Genomic DNA, 19,124 nt, shown 5'->3' on the forward strand with positions numbered 1-19,124 from the left:
TCCGTAAAACTGAAAACCTAAACAAGAATCAAGGTCTAATTTTACCAGAAATTTGGAAAACTTTTATCAGATCATTAAATATCAAAGAAATGAACTTTCATAACAATTACGTCATGAGTCATCACGTTAACGAGACACGCACATTGTCACGCACAATACCAATTTTTGTATGATTTAGAACTATCGGTTATAACCTAGTCTGTAACCTTCATTTTGTGCTTACTGATTTGTATTCCCTGAGGATGCCAATAGAAACAGATTGGCGAAACATGTAGAAGGATAAAAAATAAAGCTACTTGATAAAGATTTCATAAAAAAGTGTAATAGTCTTATGAATAATTGTCAAGAAAAAATTCAACATAATACCAAATTATTTTGTCCCAAGCAGAAGAAAGCCTCTTATGAAAATTAGATTGATAAAAATTTAGAAAGCATGGCTGTGTGCTGAATATTATTTCTCTTTTTTTTTTTTTTTTTCAAGATGAACAAGATGAGCACACTAAAATTGAAGAACTGCATAAGAGACGTAACTTCTTGGCTTCATTTTGTAAACTAGTAGTCTATAACATAATTAGCATAAAACAAGCTGCTGATGTGTTCAAACACTATGTGAAGGTTAGTGAGATGTAATTTCATCCTTTGTTTCAATTTATTTTTCCTATTAATAAATATAGATTTTTTTTTTGCTTATATTCATGCTTATATCTTAGCAAATCAAATAAAAATTGCATTAACTACCTTACCAGCCATTATGGATCAAATACGGATACTCATACGCTTCGTATCCATCACATATTTCAATGTAATATCAATGGTATTAACATTTTAATATGCACTTCGCATCCATGATAACCTTGACGTCTATAGACGTCTTGGCCAGTAGCGTGGTTAAATGAACCTGTTGAAAAATCCGAACTTAAGAGTTCATTTATAAGTTAGTATAAACAAAGTCTAGCATAAACTTTTTTTTTAATTGATCAGGAATAAAATCCAAAAATACTGTAAATCACACAAGTTTAAAATGTTTTGTCTGTGGGGCTGGACTGAAATTACAAGCCAAAAACATTACCAAAAATTTTGTTAAACTGTCTAATATTATTAAAGTTTATTAAAAATTATCTCTATAAAAAGTTTTCATAAGATTTTCATTCTATGGGCCAAAACAAATCTGATTTTGAATTTGTGTTGCCCCATGTTTTAGGCAAGTAGAATGAAATTTTATATAATCTATAGAGCTAAAATTTTAATGAAAATGATAGCATAATAATTATTATAAAATTGTGCAGTTTAATAAAATTCTTTTTGGTAATATTTTTTTTGTTGAGTGCCTTATGGAGTTTCTCTAATAATAAGTCAGGAATTCAGTCTTTCTCCAAACTGCTTTTCAATAATGGCCATGTCTTGATAGAATTAATATGGCCTACTACTTATTTGCTCTTTATAATACATAGTCAAGTTTTTTGTAGGTTACAGACAATATATGAATTCACTGGCTTTGGCAATATGTAGACCTGCCATAACAGTATCCTAAACACTTATCTCATTGCCATTCATCATGGATCGAGGACACCTTCTGAACTTTGCTGCTACCAAAACAGTCCTGTCTAATTTTTTCACAAGAAAGAACTTGCTTCATTTCCCTTTATTACTGATATTGTGCTCAGATCTCCAGACATGATCAGGCTTGTTTACACATTTCCTTAGCTTTGTTAATGGGTGGAGCACATGGCACAGCTTCTCCTTTTCACTTGGCAACCTCACTTTATAGAGTTGCTTGTTTGCACAGGAGTTCGTATGAAGCCATTGATTATTCCTACTGTGAAGGGTTATCTTCCTAGTTGAAGAAAATGCTGATTAGATGTACTATATGGTATTTGACCCTTCTCATCCAGTGAAACACTTACCTTATTTATTAGAGGCATGAAGTGGCTGATACCATGTTTAGTCCCCAGAATATGAAGTTTGTTTCTGTCTCATTCTTTCTTTTCTTCACGTTGTGAATGACATCCTTCACGGGGGTGCTCTGGAGATCCAAAACCTCCATTTATGTACTTCTGTGCCAAGTTCATGTGAAAAAAATAAGAACAAAATAAATGTGTGTGTGTGTGTGTGTGTTTTCAGTTGTAAACCTGTAGCACATTAGTTCTGTAGGTGTGCTAGTTAGTGAGTTAAATAATCTGGGAACTCTATCCTCTAGAGACATTTACAAACATCTTAGCAGGATGTGAACCTGCAACCTATGTTGATTCAGGAGGGTAGTGGAAGTTGTGTTGCCTTCAACATTCCTCAGCTTATGTAATGCCCATATTGTTGTCAATGAAACCTTTGATATTAAAAAAAAAAAAAAATCTTTCTACGTAGAATAGTATCAAATTTTCTACATATACACATTTGAAAATATTCATTCTTTGCTGAAGATTTAAATATCAAGCTTCTTGACATTTACATATGTAACTACTCTATTATAATTTAGGTTCGTTATGTGTCTAAAATTTGTTCTGCACATTCATTGTATTATGTTTTGCTAATTAGAATTCTTCTAAAATGTGGATGCTCTGACTGTCCTCTGTTATTCTCTGGGCCACTTTTTCTTATGAACACTTCAAAAGTAATGTATTTTTTTTTTTTTTTTAAATTTAAATTCACTGACAATATCACAGACAAAAAACGAGCTCTCTGCAGTTTCAGGGATGTAAAGAATACACTGTAATTCAAAATTTAAATTTTGTTTGTCTTTATTCAAGAAGTTTATATTTAGCTTTGTTATAAAAAAAAAATACTCATAGCTAATTTTCATGTCAAATCTGTTTTATTTGCACTTATTCTGAAGGAAGACTTGGAATTTATAAATGATTTCTTTGAGCCAAGACTTAACTTTTTTATATATATAACTTTATATAGAGAGTGTCCTTTTTTTATATTCTTTTGATTCATTATGACAGTGGCATTCAACATTCATTGCAATTTCTAATTTAGGTCCGCACCTAGGGAATGATAGCAAGGTGATTATTTTGACTCAGGTTATTGGTGGTTTCTTCTGTTAGGAACTGTAATGATAAACGAACAGCTATGTGATCCTGTTGTGGTTGCAGCTGGTATGATTTTTACTGTTGAAGGATTTCAAATTTTTTAATGTGATGACTTTAACTTTTGCAAATTTTTTGGTTGATTCTGCTTCAAAGATCTAAAGATTTAGTTTCAATTTTGTTTGTTTTGAAAAGCTACACAAGCTTTTCAAATCTGCTTGTTTATTCATGCCAGCCTTCTGCATTTATAATTATGTTTTGCTTTATCAGATTTAAACTTCTGCTTAAATTTTATACAGAATGGTATTAGTGTCTTAGTTGCTTGTCAGTATACTTTTTTTTTAGGTATACTGGCAAGCAAGTTTCCACTCACCAGATTGGTGTGCTTTATGTATAGTCCCTTCAGATATATTAAAATGTGAGGTAGTGGTAATTAGATATTAATCTGCTAATATGTAGCAGATAGTGAAACCACCTGATCAAATGCCTTGTGTACAGTAACAAGTATTTTTCACTCTGAAGATGCAGGTTTAAATCCATAAAATATTGGCAGGTTAATAAATTATTTTGTTCTTTGGTGTTTTGTTCATACCATTAAATATAAAATGAATAATTGCAACACTTTAACCTTGCAAACACATCTTTCATTCATTCAGTAGATTATCCACATAAATAGATAAGCTTCTTCCTTAATTAAGCTATCACATGCACCCATGCCACTCAAATTCTTTCCTCTGATATTTTAAGTGCCCCTCTCTCTCTCTCTCTCACACACATATCTGAAGCTCTTGACTAAGATCATATAGGACTAAATACTGATCAGGATACAAGCAAACACTTATGATGATTCACCCTTACACACCCAGAGAATAAGTCCTGTGGAGACAAAATCAAGACTTGTATCATTTGCTCAGCCAGGTAATGCATCACCACGAAGAGGAGATAACCCACTAATTTGAATAGCAATAAGACATAATCAAGTAAAAACCTCTAAACTTTGAACAAACCTACCATACCAATATCACTAGCATAGTTCTATGTTTTATTATGTAAATTATGCACAGTGCAACTGCCTGCCATCTCCATAAACCGGTTCAACATTCAATCCTTACTACAATAAATATAGCTGTAACAAACTTGTCGAAACAGTCCAGACCAATCTCCTTAGGCAGAAGGTTATTCAAAAGGAAGTTCATTATAACATACTGCTCTCTGTTATCCTACAGGTACATTAAGTGATAATTAACTGTAGAAGATTGTCACTCAGTAACAGAATTCTTGATTTTCTTGCTACTGTAACACTCTGGGATTCCTGATGAATATTAGTTTCTCCAGAATCCTCAGTTTTCTTCCAGCAAATTTTCATACTGCCACATCAGTTCTAGCGAACAGATTCATCTTATGTAAATAGTTAGTTCAACACTGCATAATTTACAGTATTGTATATACTAGATATACTGTATACCTAGTATACACACTACTGTGAATATTGAATTGAATTAATCATCATACCTTCAGTTTTACAAATAACTAAAACATGTAATGTTTCATACTTTATTAAAACTCAAATAAAACAGAATGTTGAAAGCAAGGAATATAATTATGCTATAAAACCAAGCATCAACAAAACATACTGCAGCCCAACACTTCACAGCCTCTAAATGACATTGGCAATGTGTTATGGTGTCAAGAAAAGAGTGAAATGGGAGATAAACTTGTGAATGCAAGCAACCTGCTAGTAAATACTTGTAACTTACATAAATATGCTTTTTATTAACAGTAAAGTTATGATTAATATCTTAAATGGTTGTTGTTATTCAATAAAAAATGAAAGTTTGAAAACCAGAACCAGACCTTGGAGATTCATTGCAAACTGAAAAAAAAACATTGATTAATTGTTTCAGCCAGAGAGGCATATTGGTGAGATTCCCTGCAAGAATAGAAAAATTAGAATGCCATGGTGCACTCAGGAAGTTAAAGAGGCAGTCGAGGAAAAGAAGAAAGCATATCAAAAGTTCATGGTAAAGCTTCTGCTGTGAGATAATGCAGAAACCAATCTAAGAAAGTGAAACACTGCAAAAAAAACCTAGATAAACAAAAGTCAAAGGAAAACTTTCTTGAAAATATAAAAAATAAATATCAGGAAGCTTTCAAAATGATCTGGATGCTATTGAAAAAGCTTGGAAATGGAGGAATGAGTGGTGTAAAAGAAACCATAAATGAAGATAATATGAAAACTGAAGGTGAAGATATTCTAGATCAGGTGTTCCCAACCTTTTTGTTTCTTAGAGCACATTCTAAAATACCAATAGGGCGATGGGCATAGTCTATTTTTTCAAGCACATTTTTTGAATTTGTTTGTTAAATGAATACATACAAAGTTTACATTATAATCAAATGTTTTATTACTTGAAAGTTTACATTATATAAAAATTTAAATATATATATGTAAGTTAGTGTGATCTTTGGCATTGCATTTCATTGGCCAATGCTTCATAATTAGAAGAATATGATGATATTCCAGTTCTTAAACTGAATGAACAACTTCGAATGCGCGTCTACTTTACATTGTATGCGTTTAATACTCGTTATGTGTTATTAACGCATGCGTCATATAGCATGCCATGATTATTTCAAACTATACGGCACACGGTTGAACAGCGGCGGACATACACAAATTGGTCGACGGGCGCCATGGTGCCCACGGGCATAGGGTTGGGAACCCCTGTTCTAGATCATCATCAAATTCCTGATACGTCTCCTGAACAGTTGTGCAGAATATTTTGATAATACTACATGCATGAAAATGTTGCATCATTGCTAACTTACTATTGTCAGGACTCCTATATTATCAGATCCTGTATTTCTCTCTTCTAAGACACATTTTACTGTACCAATCCACCTATATTTGGTGTGTCTTTTTTTCCTGCAATCTTGACAAAGAACACTTGTAATGTTAAAATTTCCTCTTCCCTTCTTTTAGTGACAATACCACCTGATTTTAGCTCTGCTAATACATTCCTTGTAACACATTACTTAACTCAATTTTTTGAACACTGTAAGAAGAAATCAGGCAAATAAGTACAAGATATATCCTGAGTATTATGGGAAATTTTAATGCAAAGGTCGGTCAGTACTCTGAAGATAAAGCAGAAGTAATGGGAAAATTTGGTGATGGAGAGGTAAATGAAAGAGGAGAGGACTTGATTAATTTTTGCAAAATAAATCAACTGTTAATCACAAGTACCTTATTCTACCACAAGCCACAACACAAATACACCTGGACATCACCAAACAATGAAATCAAAAACTTGTTAATAAGAAATGGAAACATTCATTCCAAAATATCAAAACATTAAAAAAGATTGACTTGGATACAGACCATGAACTACTAAAAATCAGTTTCAAAAGAAAGAGAATAAACCACCAAAAACAAAAGAAGATAGACATCTCAAAAAACTCAATATAGCTTGACCAGATCTAACTATCAGAGAACATTGAAACAAAAATTAAATAATCTTGCTTTAAACACAGTCTCGGAGTCTTGGAAAAAAGGTAAAGAAAATATTAAAGAAACAGCAACAAAACACCTGGGCTACCAGACAAGAGTAAATAAAGATTGGCTTACACCAGAGATTTTGGATTTATGGGAGAGAAAAAGAATATCCAAAGCTAACCTCTCAAAAAAGAAGATAATGAAGAAAATAGAATATTATACAAAAATTTGAAAAAAGAAATAGACAAAAAATGCAGATTAGCAAAAATCACATATTTAGAAGAAAAGCAAGAATGTGTGAAGAAGCATACAAAAACCATGACTTCAAGAATACTTATGAAATAGTTAGAGATAACTAGAACATACTTACCCAACCCAGTTTCAATATTGCAAAAAGATGGAACCACAACAAGTAGTAGTGAAACAATAAAATAAATATGGACTAATCATTTTAAAGAAACATTCACAGCTGAAGAAAACATAGATCAAGATGCCTTCAACCCAGAAGAAACTTCTGACACAAGACATCCTAAATGAAGAAATACATAGAGCAATCAAACAAATGAAAGATAAAACACCATAGACAACATTCAAAAAGAACTTCTGGAAAAGGGGGGGGGGAAAGCATAATAAATTACCTAAGAAAACTGTTCAACAAAATACTACAGAAAGGAAATTTATCAACAGAATGGAGAACAAGCCAGATCATACCCATCCATAAAAAAGATGTGAGATCTTGCACTAACTATATAGACCTATCACCCTTCTAAGCAACTACTATAAAATATTCATCAGGATTCTTCAAAACAGAGATTTCATTGGTGTGAGTCCACTGTCTGCTTATTTGGAGGCCTGAAGTGACTTGAAAAAGTTCCATGTTTGGTCTCTAGAGCAGGGTGTCCTGACTATGTAAAAAGTAAATTAAAAATACCAAAAAATATATAGATTGATTAAAATAGGGGAGATCCTTAACCCATCCACAGTACAAAATGTACTATAGATTTGAAAATAACCTTTTATGGTTGAGAGCAACATATTAAAAAAATAAATAAAAATAAAATACAGTTCCTGGTAAGATTTGTACAAGCATACTTGATAAAAGACTAAACAAATTGTGAAAGGGAAACTTAAAGAAGATCAAGCTGGTTTAAGGCCAAATAGAGGCAGTCAGGATCATATTTTCACTTCTAAACAAATAGTTCAGAAACCATGGGAAACATAACAAGGATCTGGAAAAGGCATAGGACAAGATGGCAAGAGAAAAGCTGTTCAAAACACAGTTTCATGATGTAAATGAGACATAAGCAATACATAGTTTATATTTGAGTTGCAATTCAGCTGACACATTATATAAGATAGTGGCATTAAACCTCATATATCAAAATTGGAGATGTGGATCTCTCCTCTTTACTGGATGCAGATGATGTAATACTCCTAAATAAATCCACTACAACTATAGAATTCCCTAACTAAATTGAATAACTGTTGTAATAAATTTGGTATGAAAATCAGCAATAAAAAGGCAGACTACTATGAAAATAAGCTGTAAAATTGAAAAAAAAAAAAAAAAAAACATCAACTGCTTTCTCAATAGAGAACTTATTAAACAACTAAAACATTTCAGGTATTTAGGCACAGTTTTTAGTGACGATGGAAAATTAAATATGGAATAAGAGAAAAATTATTGAAAACAGTAAACTATCTGTATACAAGTCATGTTATGTTTCTCAAACCAGTTTTAACTTATAGATCTGGGAGCATAGAAGAAATGAGGAGTTAGAAAGGAAACACTTGACCAAAGAATGAGACAACAGATATGCGAGTTTTGAGAAAAATTAGAGGAGTGAACAGATGGCATCGATGTCAGCATCATTAAACAAAGGATATTAGGAAGGAACTTGACATTGTTACCATCTTAGCTGGTAGGATCACTTTAACAGAATGGGAGAGGAAACAGCAAAACAAATGTTTTGCTGTTTGCTAGAATTTCAGGAAAATGGCCCAGAGGAACATCAAGATTTAGGTGGATTAGGATTAATCCACCAATACAGTAAGAAAAGTGTCTTTAGAAGTCCAAAATGTAAGATCAGAAGATAAGTGAAATTCTGACAGATAAGATTAATTTGGAGGAAAATTGTCACTGGGTTTTTAATCATGTAGCTTATATCTACTACCATCATAACATCCTGTAACCCCCCCCCCACCCCTTCCAAGGTACACATAAGGAATTCTTGATGATATGATGGTTGTTATTAACAACAACTGGAATATGTTAAAAATGAAAATAGTTTCTGACATTCTAAAGAAATATCTGAAATTATAACGTTGAAATAATATAAGAATAATTGCATTTTCATTGGGCTGTGACAGGATAGTTAGGCTTACCTGTTAGTCTGCAGTGTATTAGTTTGTGCGTTCTCTGGCACTGGCAAGTTTGCCTGACAATGCATGCCTTTTTTTGTATGTGTGTGTGGTTGTGGGAGGCTTTCTGACACTTTGAGACCAACTAACTCACCTTTTATGTAAAAATTGTATGTATAAATGTTTTGTATGAATGGGATTTGAACCTAACTCTTTCTGTCCAAAAGGTGGCATCACCACCAACTTTATCACAGATGTGCTATACTGACAACATAAATATTTCTGGTTAGATATAGTTTCCTGTTCCTATATGGTGGTATAGAAATGTTTTGTATTTGACACCAATGAGATTGTAAAATGTAGGACATTAGTACCATAGGTAACCTTATTTTTTGTTCATTTTTTTAAATGTTTTATTTGTTTATTTATTTACGTAACCTAGAAACTCTGCTCTAGAGACTAAACAGGGAACTTTTTCAAGCTTCATGCCTCCATTAAGTGGAGTGGGGTTTCACCAGGCAGCAAAATTAATCTACCAATTAAAGACGTCATTCATCCATTTGTCCATGGTGGAATTTGAACCCACAACCCTAAAGAGCAGGACTGCTCTCCCCGTTGGTCAACCAGGCAGACACCATATTTTGTAGAGGCATAAGTTTAAAGCAAGCAAGTAGAAACAGTCATAATTTACAATGACACACACATACACCATCATCATCAAATTTCTGATATTTATCCTCGAGGGATGTGCAAGATATGCTGATAGTACTACATGAAAAGTTTACATTATTACTAATATCCCATGAACAGTTTTCCTCCAAATTAGTCTGTTGTCTTTCAGGACTCCAATATTGTCAAATCTTTACCTCCCCTTCTGGCTAAAAAAAAAATTCTTTTGCTAACTTTTTCTTTCCCATTCTGTTTAAGTGAACATACCACCTCAGATTAACTCTGCTCACACGTTCCTGAACTAATGATATCAATTTTTTTCAAGAGCCTCGTTTTTTAATATGATTCTGACATTGATGTCATCTGTTATGCTAAACTTTCTCAGATCTCATGTCTGTGGCTTCCAGTCTTTGATTTAGTGTTTTGGCTGATTTCTCTCTTATTTCATATAAGTTTATTCAGTTGATTTCCTGCCATACCAGCTTTGCTATTTCTGTTGTCTACCTCCATATTTAATTTGCCTTCTTTGCTAAAAAATTGTGTCTAAATAGCTGAAATGTTTTCAAAGTTGATGCCTATTTTCAAAGTCTTTCTTTTTATTGCTGATTTTCATACCAAATTTATTACAACATTCATTCAATTTAGTTAGGGAATCCTGCAGAATTGTAGTGGGTTTATTTAGTAGTATAGCATCATCTACATAAAGTAGAGCTGAGAACATCTCCAATTTTGATATAAGGTTTAATGCCACTTTCCTTCATGATGGGAATCTATATGGATGATGATGAGTAAAGTATACCATTTTCTCACACCTGATTTGACATCAAACCATTTTCCTGTATCCCCTTCACTTCTGTCTGCTGACTTGCAACTTAAATATAAGACTGTGAATTACTATGTATAATGTCCTGTTTTCAACACATAATTATTGTGTTTTGAACAGCTTTTCCCTTGGTACCTTACTATATGTCATTTCTGGATCTACAAAACTTAAAAATTTATCTAAGTGAAAATCTGATCCTGATAGTCCATTTGGCCCGAACTCGCTTGTTCTTCTCCAATTTTCTCTTCGCCAATATTTCTTAGTCTCTTGTTAGGTATGCTTGTAAAAATCTTACCTGGAATACTCAGTAGGGAAATTCTTTTATAGTTCTCACATTTTATTTCCCTTTTTTTTGTTTTATAGATGGGTGCGAGAGCTTTGTTCCAGTCGCATTGAATTCGACCATCTGACCATACCTTTTGAATTATACAATGTAGCCACTGTAAAACTGTTATACCTCCATACTTGAGCATTTCTGTTTGAATATTATCTACTCTAGCTGCCTTTCCACATTTCAAGATTTTGATGGCTTTTTCTCTACTTTACAGTATCTATATGTACTTCTTATTTCATTCCTCTGGAATGTTTCCAAGTACTTACCAAATGCGCCCTCAAATCCCCTTTGTCACTTAATACACGAGACTGTAGCAAAGCAGTTACCATCCCATATACCTAAGGACAAACTCTCTCCTTTATCACATTCAGTAGTGTATGGAGTACACTGTAATTGTGACATGGCTTATTATGGACAGACAGTAAGGACTTATGGCATGTTTCTTAGAGAACATAAGAAATACATTCAGACTTATTTGTTATTGCAAGTCAAGACTTAGCAGAGCATGCCTTGGATATGCCTTCACACAGATCAAATGGGAATATAAATGAAAGTGCTACACAGAAGTTGTAAATCAGAAAAACTGACTTATAATGACTTCTGTGTAGAAGTTATAAGAAAAGTTTCTTATAATGTCATTAGAATAGAAGTCATTATAAAAAGTTTCTTATAAGAAACTTTTTTTGAAATCAGCAACAGCTTTAAAATATTCACCTGGCATAAGTATGGCTGTATCAGTTTGCTAAAAATCTGGGAAACAGTCATTTTAGGTAAGATTACATTAATGCTTGTTACCTCTCTACTTATCCAACATTAGATACCAATCAGGACTTCAGACTTGTATTGTCCATTATAATTTTTAAACTTGTCTGACTGTTTACTAATTGTTGCTGTTCTTGTATGTGACAAAATGTTCCTTTGTGCTCTGAAGATCCTGGGTATAACACCAGCAAAATAAGTTAAATATTAATTATTTTCTTATTATTCTTATGTTGTGAATTAAAACTAATGAAACATGAACTGCCAACACATAAGCCTTACTACCCATTTGGACTTCATTAGTATTCATGAGTATTATCTGTATTTTAGACTAAAATTTTCTCACCTAAGTATTTTTTATTTTAATGAAATTTAAAATAAAAAACTATTAACATTAACCAAAATCTATTAACATTGGCATATTATTATAAAACAATTTTTTACGATTATCAGAATTATTCTGGATGCTTTAGAATATTTATTTCTATGAAAGAATAGTTACTTCTCATTACTTAAGCATAGCTTTTTTATATGTATCTTTTACATGACTGTTTTTTTTTTTTTTTTAGAGTTGGTTAATATAACTATGCTTTTTATATATGCTGATTTTTGTGTATTTTAATTTTCTAGTTTTATAATGACTATGGTGATATTATTAAAGCAACGTTAGGCAAAGCTAGGGAAATTAACAAGGTAAACTGTGCAAGAACTATGGCTTTGGCACTAACAAGCCTTTTCACAGAGCTTCGTACTGAACAGAATACTGGACTCATAAACAGACAAGATGAGAACTTCACAGCCATCAAGGTACTGTCACTTTCTATTATATTTATAATAATTCTGGCTCTCCGCTCAGTATGATGGGAGAGAAGATAATACTGTATATTTGCTCATTGTTATACCTACACACTATTCTATAATACGACACTGAAAGAAACACTGGTATGAAAAAAAAAAAAAAACAAGTTTACTATTTGATGTAACAATCACATGATCGTTAACCATTTACTGTCCACTAACAGACAAACTCCTTTATTCTGTCCTTTTTTGAGCTTTTCTATGCCACTAAGGTCCATCTGTTTAATCTTATACTCCTACCATCTTTTGGTCTTCCTATAGCTGTATTTCCATCTCTGCAATACATTTGGACTTTTTCCTTTTTTGAGCATTAATTCTTGTGGTATGACCTGCCCATTGCCATTTGGATATTTTAATGGCTGTTACAATGCCTGTCACTCTAGTCTGAGTTTTCACTCAACTATCGTGCTTTCTATCTTGAATAGCAATACCAAGCAGTGATCTTCCATTTTACTCTGGATAGTATTCAACTTGTCAGTTAATTTTTCAGTTAAAGTTCACACATAATTTCACTTCCATATGTCATGAACGGAAGTATACAACTGTCAAATATTTTTCCTTTAAAGTAGATTGGGATGTCTCCTTTCTTTGAGGGCTCATGGTGTTTTTCAAAGGCTACAAAATGAAGTTGAATTCTTCATATAATTTGGCCATGATCTTTGACTATGTTATTGTTGATAGTGATGTATTCTCACTGGTGAAAGACACTAGAGTGTACAAAGGATTTGAAATTGGAAGTGATCACCATTTAGTCTTGAGCAGGATAAAATTGAATTTCGTACTGAAAAGAAGAACATGTAAGAAAGTTTTAAAGCAAATAAAAGTTGAGCAGCTCTCAAATGTGAACTGTAGACTGAAATACACAAACATTATTCAAGAAAAAATGAAAGAGTTTGAGAACAGGAACCAAACCTTGGAGATTCACTTGCAAATCCTGAAGAAAACATTGATTGATTCAGCCAAGAAGCATGTGGTGAGTTGTCTGCAAGGATAAAAAAATCAGAACTCCATGAAGTTAAAGAGGCAATGAAGGAAAAGAAGAAAGCATATCAAAAGTTCCTGGCAAATAAGTCAGCTTGTGCTCTTAGAGAATACAGAGACAAATGTAAGAAAGCTAAACACTATGTAAAACTAGCTAAACAAAAGTCATGGGAAGACTTTGGTAAGAACATAGAAAATAAATATCAAGAAGGTGGTAAAATATACTGGAGTCTGTTAAAAAAATAAAAAAATAAAAAAAAAAAAAGCTCAGAAATATAGGAAAGAGTGCTGTAAAAGGAATTAAAGATGATAGAAGTGACATGAAAACTGGGGAAAAAGATATCCTTGATGTATGGAGTAATTACTTCAAAAAATTGCTAAATGAAACAAGCAGCGACAGCAGGGTGGTAAAAAAAAACACTCAGCAGGCATGCAATCAGAATACATATTCATACTTGAAGTAGAAAAAGCCAAATGTGGAAAGGCGGCAGGAGAAGATGATATTCAACCAGAAATGCTCAAGTATGGAGGTATAAAAGTCTTACAGTGGCTGCACTGCATAGTTCAGAAGAGCTGGAGGAATTCCAGATGATTGGAGTAGAGCTCTCATAGTATCCATATATAAAACTAAATGTGAGAATTACAGAGGTAATTCCCTACTTAGTGTTCCTTTTAAGATTTATGCAAGTATGCTTGAGAAACGGATCGAGAAGGATTGTGAAAGGGAAGCTTGATGAAGAACAAGCTGGATTCAGGCCAAATAGAGGTTATGTCAGGATCAGATCTTCACTTTACGACAAATAGTTGAGAAAGCATGGGAATATAGCAAAGATCTGTATTTAAGTTTTGTCGATTTGGAAAAGGCATATGATAAGGTGCCAAGAGAGAAGCTATTCAAAATGCTACAGTTGTATGATGTCAATGGGACATTATATCAAGCAATACTTAGTCTTTATGTGAGGTTAGAATTGAAGGAAGTAAAGGAAGATGGTTTGATGTTAAATCTGGTGTCAGACAAGGATGTACATTATCCCCTCAGTTATTCATTATCTATATGGATCACATTATGAAGGAAAGTGGTATTAAACCTGATATCAGAATTGGAGATGTTAATCTTTGCTTTATGCAGATGATGCTATACTTTTAATAAATCTGTTACAAGTCCGCAAGATTCCCTGACTAAATTGAATAACTGTCGTAATAGATATGGTATGAAGGTCACCAATAACAAGACAAAGACAATGAAAAAAAGGCAGAATCATTGAAAATGTCAACTGTGTTGTGAATGGAGAACCTGTGGAACAAGTAAAACATTTCAGCTACTTAGGCACGATTTTTACTGAAGATGGTAAATTAAATATGGAAATAGACAACAGAATCAACAAACCTGGTATGGTAGGAAGTCAATTGAATAAATTTATATGGAATAAGAGAGAGAGAGAGATCAGCCAAAGCCCTAAATTAGCTGTATACAAGACAGTGTTCAAACCAATTTTAACTTATGGATCTGAGAGCTGGGTCAGAAGTAAAACACTTGACCAAAGACTAGAGACTACAATTGTGAGGGTCCTGAGAAAGATTAGGGGCATGAACATGTGGCATCAATGGCAGTATCATATTAAAAATGAAGATATTGGCAAAGAACTTGACATTGTTAGCATCCAGGAATGTGTTAGCAGAGTTAATTATTATGTTGGAGGTTTAATGGATTTTTTACAACACTCAAAAAGAATTAAATTAGAATTTAATGGTTATGGCACTTCGGAAAAAATAGCCAAGATACTAAAAAAGTATAACCTACACACAGCATATAAGCCCTACCGCAAACTTGTTACCCTTATCCGGTCTACAAAAGATCAGCTCCCTCCTCTCTCTCTGCCTGGAGTTTACAAAGTACCCTGTTCCTGTAAGCTTGCATACTTTGGACAGACAGGCAGATCAGCATCCATCCGCCTGGAGGAACACAAGTCGTACATCGTTAAACACAATTATGGCCATTCAGGCTTGGCTGACCATGTGTTGGACACCACCCACAGAGTATCATGGAAGAAAACCACCATGCTCCACCACAGCAAATTCAAGAAAGAGAGACTTTTCTTAGAAGCAGCAGCAGCAGCAGCTCTCAGAAACCAACCAAATCTAAATAAATACGGTTGCATTAAGCTTCCGAAGATTTGGGAAACACTCATCACCAGAGGTTCCACCTTACATTCCAGGCCACCTACTACCGCCCTTAGAGGGCGCTCCACCTAGATAGGACTTTAGTGTCACCCACGTGGTTGGGCTTAGTATTGTAAGTTTTTGTGTGCATGTTACATTAATTGTTTTTGTAATCCCCGTAGATGTCCTAGTGACTAGGACGAAATATAGGAAGTATTAAATTCTAATTTAATTCTTTTTGAGTGTTGTAAAAAATCCATTAAACCTCCAACATAATGTCCTCACAGCACTTAAGCCTCTACACAAGAGTAGCAGAGTTAATCTCAGGTGATATGGTCATTTAAACAGAAATGGGAGAGGAAAGTTTAGCAAAACAAGTGTTCTCTGCCAGGTTTGCAGGATAAAGACCCAAAGGAAGACCAAGATATAGGTAGATTGGTACAGTAAAAAGTGCCTTAGAAGACAGAAATATCTTCTTCTTCTTGAGTTCTGCAATTGAGCAGGTTCTCTTAGCAGCAAAAACTTTCCCTCCACTCTCTTCTGTTCTGAGCCTTCTCTTTCAAGATTATGTACCTATCTCCACTCAGCATGTCATCTAGCATTGTTTTCCTTACTCTTCCTCTGGGTCTTTTCATGTCTATTTTTCCTTCGATGGCATCTGATGATTCCATTCCCTCTCAGAATATGTCTGATCCAGTTTCCCCTTTCTTCTTTTTATCCTTCTTAACAGACTTCTTTCTTCTTCTACTCTTTTTAAGACCTCTTCATTAGTTATTTTATCTGTCCATTTGATTTTTTTCCATCTTTCTCCAAATCCACATCTCAAAGCTTTCCAAAATCTTAATTTCTTCTTTCCGGTTTCGTCTTGACAGGTAACAGATTGATTTGGAGAAAAATTGTAGATAGAAGTTAGTAATGATGTAAGTTTTTCATGTATTACTATCATAATATCCTGTACACCCATTGAGGGTACATGTCAGAAATTTGACTATGATGGTGATGATAATAATAATAAATAACATTATTTAATTAACATTTATTTTTAGCAATGTTGGAACCAAAGAAAAAGAAATGTAGGAATTTTCAGGTTGTGTAGGAAGGAAGGTAATGATTGTGAAAATTTTGATACGTTTGTGTGTTGTTTATACATGGGAAGGGTAGCAAGTCGAACTTACGAAATTGAGATCAATGAGGAAATTTAGACTAGAAGAAAGATCAGCACAAATTTACATGGAGAGAAGATGCAAGGAATAAGAAAAGTCTCATTGACTATGTTATACTTGTTAGCAATGTTTTCCCACTGGTTCAGGACAAAAGTGTATATAGAGTATTTGAAATAGGAAGTGATTGCTGTTTAGTTTTGAGCAGGATCATATTGAATTTCATATTGAAAAGAAAGCGTGTAAGAAAGTTTTTTAAAACTAGTCAAAGTTCATTAGCTTTCAAAGGTAAACTGTAGACTCAAATACAAGCATCATTGAAGAAGAAATGAGAGTTTGAAAACAAGAGAGATTTGCAAACCTTGAAGAAAACATTGATTGATTCAACCACAGAAGCATGTGCTGAGGTTGTCTGTAAGGATAGAAAAATGTGAACTCCATGGTGGACTTAGGAAATTTAAAAGATAGTTAAGGAAAAGAAGAAAGCATATGGAAAGTTCCTGTCAAGTAAGTGAACTTGTGCTCTTAGAGAATACAGAGAAAAATATAAGTGAAGCACTGTGTAAAACACGCTAAACAAAACTCATGAGAGGACTTTGGTAAAAATATCAGGAAAGTGACAAAAGATTCTGAAAGCTATTGAAAAAGCTTAGAAATAGAGGGAAAAAAGTTCTGTACAAGGAATCAGAGATGATAAAGATGACAAGAAAACTGAAGATAAAGATATTCTAGATGTTTGGAGTAATTTCTTTGAAGGACTGCTAAATGTAACAAGTAGTGCTAGCATGGTGATTAAAAAAAAAAAAAAAAAAACAGGAATGCAGTCAGGAATATATACCCATACTTGAAGTAGAAAAAGTTCATAAATCGGAAATGTGGAAATGCAGCTGTAATAGAGGAAATTCGACCAGAAATAATCAAATATGGAGGTATAAAAGTTTCCAGTGTCTGCATTGCATAATTCATAAGGACAAGTCAAAGTGTCGAATTGCAGATGATTGGAACAGAGCTCTCATAGTACCCATCTATAAAAAGGGAAATAAAACTAAATGTAAGAATTACATAGGTATTTCCTTACTGAGTGTTCCTGGTAAGATTTATACTTGAGAAACGGCCAAGGAAAATTGTGGAAGAGAAGCTTGGTGAAGAAAACAAGCTGGATTCATGCCAAATAGTTTGAGGATCAGATTTTCACATTGAAACAAATAGGTGATTAAATCTTGGGAATATAACAAGGATTTGTGTTTAAGTTTTATTGATCTGGAAAAGACATATGACAAGGTGCCAAGAGGAAAGCTCTTCAAACACTACAATTATATTATGTAAATGTGACATGATTTCAAACAATACATAGCCTTCATTTAAGCTGTAAGTGAGCAGTTAGAAATGGAGGTACAGGATGATGGTCTGATGTTAAATCAGTTAAGATTTTGAGTAGTCAAAAGTTATACGTGGATTTTCGAACAATGAAGGGGGTCAGCACCCACTAACCCCCCCCCCACACACACACACTGTTCAAGGATCAACTATACATTGTTTGCCGTCAATATACATGCATGATGATCTTTCTCATCATCATCAAATTCCTGATATGTACCCATACAGGGTGTACAGGATAATTATGATAGCACTACATGAAAAAGTTACACTATTACTAACTTCTTCCGATCAACAATTTTCCTCCAAATTAATCTGTTACCTGTCAAGACTCTGACATAATCAGATCTTATATTTGTTTTTGAAGGCACTTTTTACTGTATCAATTTATCTACATCTTGGTTGGTATGCAAATCAACAATAAAAAAAAAAAAAAAAAAAGACAATGATAATAGGCAGAAACATTGAAAACATTAACTGTATCCTGAATACTGAACCTATAAAACAAGTAAAACATTTCAGCTATTTAGGCACTCTTTTAAGTAAAGATGTTAATTTAAATTTGGAAATAGACAACAGAATTAGCATGGTTGGTGTGGTAAGGAGTCAACTGGATAAATTTATATGGAATAAGAGAGAAATTAGTCAAAACACTAAACTAGTTATATACAGGACAGCATTCAAGTCATATTTAACTTTTGGATCTGAGAGCTGGGTTAGCAATAAAAAAAAACATTTGATCAAGTACTTGGAGAAAGATAAATGGAGTGAACAGATGGTATCAGTTTCAGTACCACATTAAAAATGAGGATATAAGGAAAGAACTTGCCATTGCTATTCAGGAATGTGTTAGTAGCACTAATCTCTGATGGAACGCTCAATTAAATAGAATGGTAGAGGAAAGATTAGCAAAACAACCTGTTCTTTGCCAGGTTGGCAGGGAAAAAACCCATAGGAAGACCAAGATGTAGATAAATCGATACAGTAAAAATTGCCTTCAAAAACAAATATAAGATCTGATTATGTCTGAGTCTTGAGGTAACAGATTAATTTGGAGAAAAATTGTTGATCGGAAGAAGTTAATAATAGTGTAACTTTTTCATGTAGTACTATCATAATT

At 33.3% G+C, this 19,124-nt stretch overlaps 1 protein-coding gene across 2 annotated transcripts in view; it reads left to right on the top strand.

Annotated features, from left to right (window-relative positions):
• SA1 (stromal antigen) overlaps nt 1-19,124 on the top strand; it is a 327,847-nt gene that overhangs the window by 268,441 nt on the left and 40,282 nt on the right. For both annotated transcript variants that reach the window (XM_090413330.1, XM_090413331.1), the window contains exons 19-20: nt 482-615; nt 12,099-12,275. In XM_090413330.1, the coding sequence (XP_090269456.1) occupies nt 482-615; nt 12,099-12,275 (311 nt within the window). The remainder of the gene's footprint in view (nt 1-481; nt 616-12,098; nt 12,276-19,124) is intronic.

The sequence above is a fragment of the Typopeltis vanoorti genome, chromosome 24 (genome assembly GCF_054136105.1).
Source record: "Typopeltis vanoorti isolate ZY-2024b chromosome 24, IOZ_Tvanoo_1.0, whole genome shotgun sequence".
Taxonomy (NCBI): domain Eukaryota; kingdom Metazoa; phylum Arthropoda; class Arachnida; order Uropygi; family Thelyphonidae; genus Typopeltis; species Typopeltis vanoorti.